Source organism: Azolla caroliniana, unplaced genomic scaffold (genome assembly GCF_043228905.1).
Source record: "Azolla caroliniana isolate FFs.n. ecotype wild unplaced genomic scaffold, voAzoCaro1.0.p SCAF_10, whole genome shotgun sequence".
NCBI classification, from domain to species: Eukaryota; Viridiplantae; Streptophyta; class Polypodiopsida; order Salviniales; family Salviniaceae; genus Azolla; species Azolla caroliniana.
Window position 1 is genome coordinate 20,446,890 of NW_028230445.1, and position 12,192 is coordinate 20,459,081.

At 36.9% G+C, this 12,192-nt stretch overlaps 1 protein-coding gene across 1 annotated transcript; it reads left to right on the top strand.

Annotated features, from left to right (window-relative positions):
• Positions 1 to 6,337: 6,337 nt before the first annotated feature.
• On the top strand, positions 6,338 to 8,794 carry LOC147859482 (E3 ubiquitin-protein ligase At1g12760-like). The gene is made up of 3 exons (XM_087326150.1): positions 6,338 to 6,530; positions 7,439 to 7,859; positions 8,604 to 8,794. The coding sequence occupies exons 1-3, from the start codon at positions 6,355 to 6,357 to the stop codon at positions 8,772 to 8,774; spliced, it is 768 nt and encodes a 255-aa protein (XP_087182276.1). The 5' UTR covers positions 6,338 to 6,354; the 3' UTR covers positions 8,775 to 8,794.
• Positions 8,795 to 12,192: the final 3,398 nt, after the last annotated feature.

Sequence of the window (12,192 nt, forward strand, 5' to 3'; positions counted from 1 at the left end):
CTTGCAAAGATGCAAATAAAAGTCACTTTCGATCATCTTTGGAAAATCTCATATTGGGAGTATGTATGTATCTGGCACAATTGATGGATATACCTTTGGTAAAATGGCAAGAACCTTTATGTTGGTAACTCCATGAAATGTGACAATCTTTATTAGAGTTCCCTTTTTATTGCCTCATTATCCCCATACCCATTATTGTTAGCCAAACTAGGCATTAATCTTATCTCCAATATGCTTATAAATCAATATGTTTATAACTATTTGTAGATTCATTTGAGTAATAATGTCATCTTTTAGAGATAGGTTGTCCTCACTAGGCTAATGTTTATTATTCACAAGAACCTTACATATATTCAGAATTATTGAGTCTCGAGTCAATGCTAAGTTTGTTGGGCCCAATTTTTGACATGTTTTGATTTCCTAATCATGTATTTCCCAAGGGAATATAAGGGAAACAAAGATATTGTATCTCAATGATCTTATCTACCACATCAAATATCAGAATTTGCATCGACCATCAAAAGCAAGTATTCTTGGATCTTGATCAACTATGGGTGTTCGTAGCTAATGTCTTTGAAGCACCCATAAATTTGAGCCTTCTGGATTTCATTTATATAGATATTAGTACAACCAATATGTCTTAAATCATTTAGTTTTAGATCATGTTTCATGCTTGAGGTCTAAGAATTCTAATAAAGATTATAATCAATTCATTTGGCATGATTACACTCTATTGAAATAGCCATTTGTATGTCCTTGAATTCTCTTCTTGACTCTAAGTACTACAATACTACCACAACACTCTAATGGCTAGACACTAAGTCCACAAGACTTTGGAGTTGGGTACTTGAAACTACTTGTAGTGATCTCATCTACATAATTTGTTGAAGAATATCTTCACATTCCTAAATTTAGGAAGCATTTGCTCAGATTGACTTCTATATCTTGTAAACACTTTTCCAACTATCACCCATAGTGTGACAATCAAACCTAGTGCACAAATCAGACCTTGGGGCAATATCATCATTGATTTCTTATGTTTACCAGAGTTTTCTTACGATAATTCAATGCATTCTTCCACCGAGTATATCTCATTTTTTGGAAATACGGGTTATCACCCTCATTTGAATAATGCTTGAGCACCCATGAAGTCTCTACAAATCTGGCTAAGGGAATCACCTATTTCAACTCCAAGGGATTCAAATTGAGCTTTCACACCATTTAAGCAAAACCCAAGTTTCATACAATTCCAAAAGTTTCAAATTGGGGATTGTGTATAGTTGTTAATGCAATGTGAGAAGTTAGATTATCAACATCATACTCTAGTTTTTATCTCTAGTATGATGTTCCATGCCACTTTTAGAACCTCATGCTTCAAATTCTATTCAAGATTGTGGTGTTCCTCCCCAATATCATATTCAACATGTTGATGGACCAAAGTATGAGGTTGAAGGCAACTTGAACTCCATGATCATGCGTAATAAACTCCATTACTCTATGGATTAGTTTGGCTATATGCCCATTATCAAAGGTAGGAGCCTACCAAGAATCTCTCTAATGGAAGGTTTTCATTACCCTTTTCCAAACAAACTCCATTACTCTATGGATTTGTTAGGCTATATGCCCAATATCAAAGGTAGGAGCCTACCAAGAATCTCTCTAATGGAAGGATTTCGTTTCCCTTTTCTAGACAAGCCAAGTCCCAATTTGGGCCTTGCAACTTCTCAAACTCATCCAAGAGAGAGTAGGATAGTATCACAAGTATACGAAATGCATACCCTTATAGAGATTCAAACTCATACCTGCCTTAATGAAAGGCGTCAACTTTAACCAATAGGACATTAAATTTATTCACACTTGACATATACTATGATATTGATAATTCAAAATGTCTCCCATGATAACAATGCAAGACTCCCAAGTGGAAAGCATGAATGACCATGAAGGGGAAAGAATGCATGATAGCCAAGGGGAGTCATGCATGACATCTAAGTGGCAACATGCATGGGTTCAATATTTATATATGTGTGGATGGTAACCATTCTTGTTCAACGCCAATCCTCAACACAATCTTGTATTCTTGTTAGATTATGTATATATTTTTTTCCCTTTCCTTTTCTTCCATGCCAACTTCTACAATATTCTTCGTTTTGGCCCTGGAGAACAACTTAGTCTTGACTTACCTCCAATCTTCGAGGGAACAAATATTCTATTCTACTCTCTACTTGTGAGTGGAAAGATGGTTCATGATTCATTTGACAACACACTAAATGAAGGAGAAATCAAATGTTTCACTTTCAAACAATACTTCTTTAGCACTTTGCAAACGACAATGCTTCACTATGGGATTGACGCTTCATTACTAGGAATGTTGTTCCTAGTTTGACTTCGTTCCCAAGGATCGGACATCTTAAGACAAGAATGTCCAACCACATTCCAATTTAGGATCTTACGAAAACGTTGTTGGGACCACATTCCTCATAATAAATGAGAAAATAAATAAAAAGTTAAAGCTCAAAAAAACAAAAACAAAATTCTTTAAACTCCAATCAAATATGTGTGTGTGTGTGTCTCTCTCTCTCTCTCTTCTTTTTTTATGGTAATTACCTTACCCTAGTGGTAAGTTGTTAACACTATAAGCACTGCGTCATGGGTTTGAAACCCAATTTCCTCACCTCTATTATATACTTCATATACTCTTAATTCACTAGATGCCACTATGGAATGTAGGGGTTGAACCCATGACCACTTGGTCTCCATTGGTCTCTCTCTCTCTCTCATATTTGGTAGCAACCAAATATAATGAAAATGGAGAAAAGTCATAACTTGAGGATCTAGGAGAAGAAGAAGGTATCCAAGACATTGATGGAGTCACATAGGGAAGAACAAAATGACATTGAAAAATAACAGGTTTTGTTAGACAATCGTTTGTTGTTATGTGGACAACGATTGTCCCATCTTTTTTTATCTAAGGTGTCACACAACGATAGCCAAATATATATGAAAGCGACCTGTAAATAGTAGAGTATCTATAGATACTTAGAGTGTATATAGCCGGATTTGTAAATGCGATTCACCTAACAAATGGGAAGTAGTTTTTTCTCAAAAAAACAATAGAAGTATGGATTTATGAAGTCATAAGAGTTTAGGTTATCTTATTATGCATCCTTCTGTTCTTTTATGTCTTGATGTGTCTTTGACTTTTGTTTTACTTCTGAGCATCATTACAGAGTGACTAAAATATATGGTTGCTTGTAAGTTGGTTCCCGTGTATTGTTTTTATATTCCAACTATTCTATATGATCCTTTACACAAAAATTAACAGCAAATCCATTTTGAAAATTGGAAATTTGAATGTTGTGCCCTTGTTCCTAAATTGTAAAAAGCTTGAGAATGTCCAAAATGGGAGATGTTCCAGGTAACCATGGATTGAATTATTGGGTGGGAAACTAGAAAGATTTTGAAAATGTCCAGATTGGGAGATCATGGGTGTGGACAGGGGTTCTAGAGGAAACATACCACCAAGGTTTTATAGAAACTCACACCATACCTCCTAGAAATGTTTGGGAGCAAGTAAAAATGCTCACTAAACACACAAAAACAAAATATTTAGTTCCCTCCCTCTCTCACACAGTCAAAACAAAACAAAACAATTAAACCAAACTTTGAAACTTTCCTATTTTTCAACTCATATTCTGCTTAGAAATGATTCTAGTTTATTCGAATGGCTGGAAGAGCGTTGTGAACTTTGAATAACCAAATTAAGCAATAATCATTTAGCTACTTCCATGCTTCTTAACATGAACAAGCCACGTCATACACTACAAATTTCTCAAGGGGAAGGAGCAAAAATACCCGAATAGCTAGGAATTGGCTAGTATACACCAAAAAATTTTGAACAAAGAAAGTACTCCCAACTTTTAAAATTATTCAAAGTGTTTCACATTGGGTATGTTTCTAGCCTTCAAATGTATGATTCTAATAGTATCGTGGACACTGGTATGCTTCAAAAGTGTGGTGGTAATAAAAATTCCCATTGTCATGTTGCCTACAACACATAGTGTGAACCTGATTTGGAGGTGGTTTCACATACATCACATTTCACATCATGTGATGTAGGCAACATGAGACTATCGGTTGAACCGCATATGTTTGATTATTTACCTATTTCTCTCTAGCATACAACGTTGCAACGTTTCTTGAATATTTTTTATTATTAGTTTTGAAGGCAATGGACTTTGTGGGCAAAGCAAACACTAGAAAGCACGTCTCATATTGCACCTAATACGAGGGAAGCGGTATATGTTAGAATTTCCCATAATGAATGGATCAGTTGTTGAAACATATCATTGGCATTTCAAGCATATTGAAATTAACATAACAAGATCGATGTCGGACAAGCTCGTCCTTTTCAGAGCGAGCGAAATAAAATAAAAAATGGGATCGATTTGAAAGCATGTCATCTCAGTGAGAGTAGACCGAATGTCACAAAAATTGGGATCGAATTCAGAGCTATTCCGGTTCAAGCAAATCGAAAGAAAAGAAAAGAAAAAGCAAAACAAGATGAGATGAGATGAGATCGATACTGAAGCAGAGCACATGTGGTGCGAGAAAAACCGTAAAACACGAAAACAATAAATGGGGGGATGAGAGTTAAAAAAAAGAAGGCGATGGGGGGGGTGATGTTACGAGGAATGTGATGCAACGAGCAAGACCAACGTATATGGGAACATAAAAATAGAATGAAAATTGAAGTCCAATAATAATGTGTACATATATATGTGTGTATGCCATAACCATAACAAACTCACAAAGACCCCCCCCAAACGCTCCACACACAAGAAGAAAAAAGCAAAAAAACACACAACACTCCCACCCATTAAAAGAAGTCACAACTCCCAACCATCCGTTTGGATCTCCTCCAACTCATTTATTTTCACACCATGCCCTCCATCTCTTCTTATCTAATATGTGCCCATGGGCCATGTATATATATATATATATACACACACACACACATACATAACATACGTTAACATACAATAATGACATACATGCATAACATACTCATGCATTGATACATAGGGGGTATCCTTATACAATTACAAAAAACCCTTTCTCCATACAAACATACATAACATACATGCATGCATACATAGTCATTCATTGATACATAGGGGGGTATCCTTGTACAATTACAAAAAAAAAAACCTCTCTCCATACACACATAACATGCATGCATGCATACATACACACTCGTGCATTGACACATAGGGGTATCCGTATACAATTACAAAAAACCCCCTCTCTCTCTATCTCTCTATCTCTCTCTCTTGTTTGTTACTACAGTTTCCAAATAAATCCATACCCCCCCCCCCCCCCCACTTCTTCATCACTCTTTCTCCTTCTCCTCCTCCTTTTTCTGTTTGAAACTTCCTCCTTGGCCCCATCAATGCTGAAGAATTAATATACTAACAATAACTAATTCTACCTGTCATTATATGTACATATATATATATGTGTGTGTTGTATATGTATGTTGTGTATGTATATATATATATATATATAGAAAATCTTCCCAGTCCCCAAAATTATCTTATTTCTATTTCAACCCTGAAATATCGTACCCCAACCAAAAGAAGAAAAAAGAAATAGCAAATGGAGAGCTCGATAAGAATGCTCCCAAAACCTCACATAATTCCTAGTAGCAGCAATCCTTCACTAATCTCATCTGCTGATTCTCCCCCACAATATGATGGTGATCCAAATCATCATCAAAATTCCCTGAATGATCACACAATCATATTAGTTAGTAGTGGGAGTAATACTAGTGAAGATCATCAGCCCACACTAACCACATTAACAAACTCGAGCACGCGGAGGCGGAGCCGAAGGTTCGAATACGGCTACGACACCGAAGAAGACGAAGACGAAGAAGAAGAAGAAGAAGAGCATGATTATGATGATGATGATGATGAATATCATGGGGGATTCAATGCCAACCCTTTGATTGGTAGAGATCCAAGGAACTTTTCTAGTATGTCTTCCAATCCTGCTCTCATCCATCCAAGGCTTTGGGCCTGTATTGAAGTTGTGTTCACACTTGGGCAAGTCATCCTAGCTATGGCAATGCTCATGTCGTCCTCGCCGTCTTCTCGGGAAGCCGAGCTCGCCCCGCTCTGGATATGGCTAGCTGGCTACTCAATGGGATGCATTGCCAGCATACTTCTAGCATTATGGAAGCTAATCTCTCAGCATAGTAATAGACATAGATCCAATCATTATGCCAATCATAACCAATACCTATCCAATCATCATCATCACCAATCCACCATCTACATTCACCATGAGAATATGCATCATGGATATGTTGCTCCATTGAGGCCTGCTTATACCAATAGATTGATCAAAGTGTGGACGAGGAAGATGAGGATGTGCTTGGATTTCTTCTTTGCAGTTTGGTTTGTGCTCGGAAATGTGTGGGTATTTGGGAGACCATCATTGGCACAACAAACTCCTAGGCTCTACAGGTGTGAACACTCAACCCTAAAACCCATTGGAAGTAAATGTCTTTATTTAATCACAATTCCAAACCACACTTCCTTTTTATGTGTCTTTTTTCGCACCAACAATGTCACTCAAATCACCTCTTAGGGATCATGAGACCAATTTGTGACTTTCATACTCTCTATTAAGGAATCACGGGGCCGGTCAATGGTGGGGATTTTCGTTCGCATTTTGCCAATAATGTCAAACAAACATTGTGGCTCTTTTCCTTGCCATGGTGGAACAAAAAGGTGTCTTGCTATGATGATTCGGAAAGAACAGTGGGAAAGTGGCCTATCTTGCCACAACTTTTTTGGTGAAAGTCTCTCCTAGGTTCGACCGGCTAGTTTTATCTACAAATCCTACATTTGTTCGAGAATCTCCAAATGCAAGTCAATAATGTAGGACGTCCTCGACACGATGGAGATTGGGTTTACATGTCCGATGAGGTTGAGGTTCGCATCACATTCTGGGCTCCAATGTATAGGGAAATATGTGGGTTTTTCGCATCATGTTCTACACTATGTATAGGGGAAATTAATTCTTTTAGACATTGGAAAGATCAACACTAACTTGGGGCAGGAAATATGAGGGGAAAATGGGCTCTTTCCAACATGGGGAAATGTCGAACTCCTTAGCTATCTAGTCGGTGTGTGGCAAAACACTTACAGATTGATCACATTCTTTAAGCTATGGAAATTCTTCTTAAGTCATTCTATTCAGGGCTTCCTAGCACCATAGCTTGACATTCTTTTCATGGTTAATGCTGTGTGGCTCACTAAACTATAACCCCGGTGTTTAAACCCTAAACCCCAATCATGTAAACCCTAAATCCATTGTTACTTTGAAAATTCTCTTTCTATGATTTATTTACGATATTTGTAATCTGCAGGCTTTGCGTCGCGTTCCTCGCATTGAGCTGTGTGAGCTACGCGCTTCCGTTTGTGCTCTGCATTGCACTCTGTTGCTGCCTTCCTTGCTTCTTGAACATGAGAGGAGGGAGAATTCTCAACGGATACTTCGCGGCTCAAATTTATAATAATGGTGTCAATGCATCATCATCATCATCATCATCATCATCATCATGCGGTGGAGGGGCGAGTGCGGCACTTATCGCCACAATCCCGACCGCACGATTCCGCCCACAATCCTCACTTCAATTGGATGATAAGAATGCCTATCATGTTAATGATGAGTGTGATGATGATGATAATGATTGTGATAATGGTGACACGACTGGTAGAGGTGCAGGTGGTTTCATCAAGTGCTCGAATCTACAACACAACGAGCTACTCGTCGAAGCCGAGGATGCGGTATGTCATGTCATGTCATGTCGTAACAACATATGACCAAACTTATCTAGGGTCAAACTCCATCACACACAATGTTGGTATAAAACACATCACATTAGTATCCTAGGGTCACACTTTATCACAATGTTGGTATAGACATTTAACATACAAAGTCGATTTCCTAGGCTCACACTTTATGACAACATTTGGCAAAAACAATCGATTTCCTAGGGTCACCCTTTATTGCGACCGAAAGCCCGATCCAGCAATATTGCATGAGTGAGTGAAAAACGTCGAGGGTCAAAGACTTACCCAGTGTGAGGTATCACATCGTTAGAGGAACATTAGATGTTGTGGGGGTAAGGGATCGTAAGAAAGGGCATCCTAGTGCGTTGCAGAGCATAGTCGGTTACTACATAAATGTCTTAGTTTTCGAGGGTCACAGTTTTGCTACAAAAGCATGTTAGTGTCATAGGGTCACACTTTATCGGACAATGTTGCTAACAAAAACATCTCAATTTACTAGGGCTCATAGTTTATCACAAAGTTGTTTTCAAACAACTACATCTCGTAGGATCTCTTTTAGTTTAGAACATCATTGTTTCCCAACTAGGGTCATGCTCTCTATCACATTGTTCTAGAGCACCTTAGTTTTCTAGCTAGGGTGTTATAGAGCACTACATTTGCTTTTCTACTATATTTGCATCCTTTTACAACCTCAACTATTTATGTCCTTGTCTAACAATGTGCTCCACTTCCATACAGGTATGTTGCATTTGCTTGCGAAGATACAAAGAAAATATTGAACTTAGAACACTACCTTGTTCACATCATTTTCATTTATTGTGTGTAGACCAATGGCTCCAAATCAAAGCCTCTTGCCCACTTTGCAATTCCTCTTTATATCCAAACATAGAGAGAACTCTGTTAAAGTAATATGTTTATGGGACGAAAACAACTCCAAGTGTAAAAAATAAAGATTGCAAACAACATAAAGTCAAAAAGGTTTATATATTGCAACAAGGCACGTGTGTGGCTGTGTGTTGTAGAAGCGAGCTTACATCTCTATGCATCAATATGTTGGAGGTGAAACAAAATATTTGATTTTTTATGAAGTTATGAGAAGAAGAAAGCTACTTTGTCGCATGAAAATATCCAACAATATGGTTGTGCCTACTTGAGGCTCAATACTCACTTAAACTAGAGGAATCATGTTATAATAAATCAAGAGGTGGATAAAGGAGTTATGTTCCCAAATGTACATTCATTCACATATTTAATGTGTTAAGTTGCCATCTACATCCAATGAACATTTGCAAAAACTACACTATACAATGATTAAATGTGGTGAGAATAAGTGAGTGAGACTTTGACTCTTTTGGAAGAAAACAAGTGCTCCTAATTAATGGCTATGCCTATTTTTAGGAGATCCTCCATAACTACTTTTATGAAAACTTATTCTAAGGTTGGAAGACTATAGTCTATGGTTTGCACGAGTTATAAGTATATAGGGTAGGTGCCATGACCAATAAATTGAAAAAGGCACTATATGAGTTCCACGTTATTTTGTTTTCCGCTATGTGATAATGTACCACATGCTTCCAATAACAACATGGTCTCAATGAAGAGTATTCGTCAAAAAATGGAGGATTCATGAAGTGAGCATCATCCTTTTAGTTGACAATGGAATATAGTTTTTGATTCTGTGTTTGAATGAATCCACCACTATAAGCAAAAAAAATGATCTTAGACAAATAGGTCTCTTGATTATGGTGTAGGTCTAAGCTTCACCTCTAGTGCATATATGACTAGACGCATCCAAAATAAATAACAATTTGCCATTAATTATAATTAGCTACATGTCACTAATAACATGTAGCTAGAGAAATCACATTCTAATAACAACATTTGTTGATCATGGCCTAGAGTCGACCCTCTTGAAAAAATATAGGTTATGGATTATGAGGAGAACAATGCATTAATATGCCCGATGTCAACATTAATTGTTCTATACAACAAATCTAGCTCCATCGCAGATATTACAAAATCAATCAATGTGAATAATATAATAAATGTATTACTAGCAAACCCAACTAAGTTTTCCATCCTCATTACTAATACATTCATTGAGGGAAGTAGGAAGCAACATGGCATGAATGTCTATCTCATATGAAAGCAAAATGAGAAACAATTAATTGTCGCTTAGAGGTTGACCAACAACTACAAAGTGTCATGGTGCACCCCCATGCATGCATATGTATCTATTACTAAAACAATTGCAATTTAGCACGGGGAATATGTGTATATGAGAATATTGCTTGGTTTGTGCATAGGGAGTTTGGGACTCATTATGAGGGAAGTGCTCTAAAACAACATCCTCTACTCTATCTTTTCTTTTGTTTAAGAAGAAAACACATCATCATGATAGCTATTAATAACAACCAACGACAAAGCAAATTGCTCTTAGTGTAGATTTGGTATTATTGATACCATATTGTATGGGGACATTGTCTTGTGTCATATGGAGACAATCGTCTCGTTTCACATCATATCGGAACATGAATTGTCTCCTCTCACATCATATCGAAATATATATATATCCTACGAAAATATATGTTCGGTCCTATGAAGTTGCAGGAATGATCCTCATGTCGATGCACATCGTATTTGTCTTCGAGAGGTCATGGAAGGTCTGAGGCAATTGAATGTGTCATGGAAGGTCATGGAATATGTGTATACGAGAATATTGCTTGGTTTGTAAGGCATAGGGAGTTTGGGACTCATTATGAGGTAAGTGCTCTAAAACAACATCCTCTACTCTATTTTTTCTTTTGTTTAAGAAGAAAACACATCATTATGATAGCTATTAATAACTACCAACGACAAAGCAAATTGCTCTTAGAGTAGATTTGGTATTATTGACCCCATATTGTATGGGGACGTTGGCTTGTGTCATATGGAGACAATCGTCTCATTGCACATCATCTCGGAACATGAATGGTCTCCTCTCGCATCATATCGAAATATATATATATATATATATATATATATCCTACGAAAATATATGTTCGGTCCTACGAAGTTGCAGGAATGATCTTCATGTCGATGCACATCACATTCATCTTTGCAGGGTGATGGAAGGTCTGAGGCAATTGAATGTGTCAGGAAAAGTCTAGACCATGGATGTTTGAGCCAATAACATGCATGTAACATGTGCCCTGATAACGTATTGATGAATTCAATGACTTTAAGGCTATCTTAAATCCATCTATAATATGCCAAACAATTTTAATTTTTTTTCCAAAACAAAATATCCTTCCATTAGTTTTCAAAGAGATGAAAAAGAAGAGGAAAAAGGACTATCCCAATGACTAGCCATGGAGGTATGACTACCCAGGTTTTAATATCCTTCTATTCTCTTCAATCCAAGGTTGCTTTTATTTCAAGCTACCATTTCTATATCATCATCCAATAACATTTCATATTTGAAAAGTGTATTAACCTTGGTACTAACGACAAATCCCTCTGCTCAGGCTTCAATTATTGCTCCGCATTTACACTACCAATCTCCGTTAAGCCATGCTCACCATATCTTGTAATAGATGCATTTCACAAGAGAACATGTTTGTTTGCAAGAATATCAATTACATCTCGAACTGAAATATCATCGACTGTTTTTTGTGTTTTTTCAAGATTGCCACATATAGCATACATGTTCAACAAAGCATTCCCAGGCTCAATATTGTCTTCTAACAGCCTCTTACTCATAATTTCAATGTGATTTTCTATGCATGTCAATCACTCTTTCACAACCACCTTGGCAAACTTGTAGTTTTATGCCAAACAATTCATGTAGTTTTATGGAGATGTTTCACTCAATGGTTTCCTACACTTGTTGATTGCTTGGGATTTTGATCAAGTTGTAGTATAATACATTGCCAAGATGATGTTGACGAAGATGATCATTCCTATATGTTCATCTATGGGTACACCGAGGAGTTTTGAAGCAAACGAAACCCTAGGGACAAATCTCGTCCTAGCTATACTTGTATGTTGTACGATCATAAATTATTTTGGTTTGATGGTATGTCAATTCTTGAAAGTTATGTACCAAGAGGATATTTCACACAATTGTAAGTAGGAATAATCACTTATTTGGCCGAAACTTGTCATTGCATCAAATTGCACAATACAAATTTCAAATGTTTTCACCACTTAAAATATGTTTTTAAATCTTTGCTTTTCTCGCTTGTATATGGTCCACTACAACCACTTTGCATGGTGTAACTTTTGATACAATACTAACTTAAAATATGTTTAAAGTGTTATTTAGATATTCGTTTTACTCGCTTGT

Bases quoted from the DNA above. Each gene is read 5' to 3' on its own strand.
- LOC147859482 (XM_087326150.1), top strand. From the start codon at position 6,355: ATGCATCATGGATATGTTGCTCCATTGAGGCCTGCTTATACCAATAGA. The intron at 6,531-7,438 runs GTGTGAACACTC...TGTAATCTGCAG, and splicing joins CAAACTCCTAGGCTCTACAG to GCTTTGCGTCGCGTTCCTCG. The intron at 7,860-8,603 runs GTATGTCATGTC...ACTTCCATACAG, and splicing joins TCGTCGAAGCCGAGGATGCG to GTATGTTGCATTTGCTTGCG.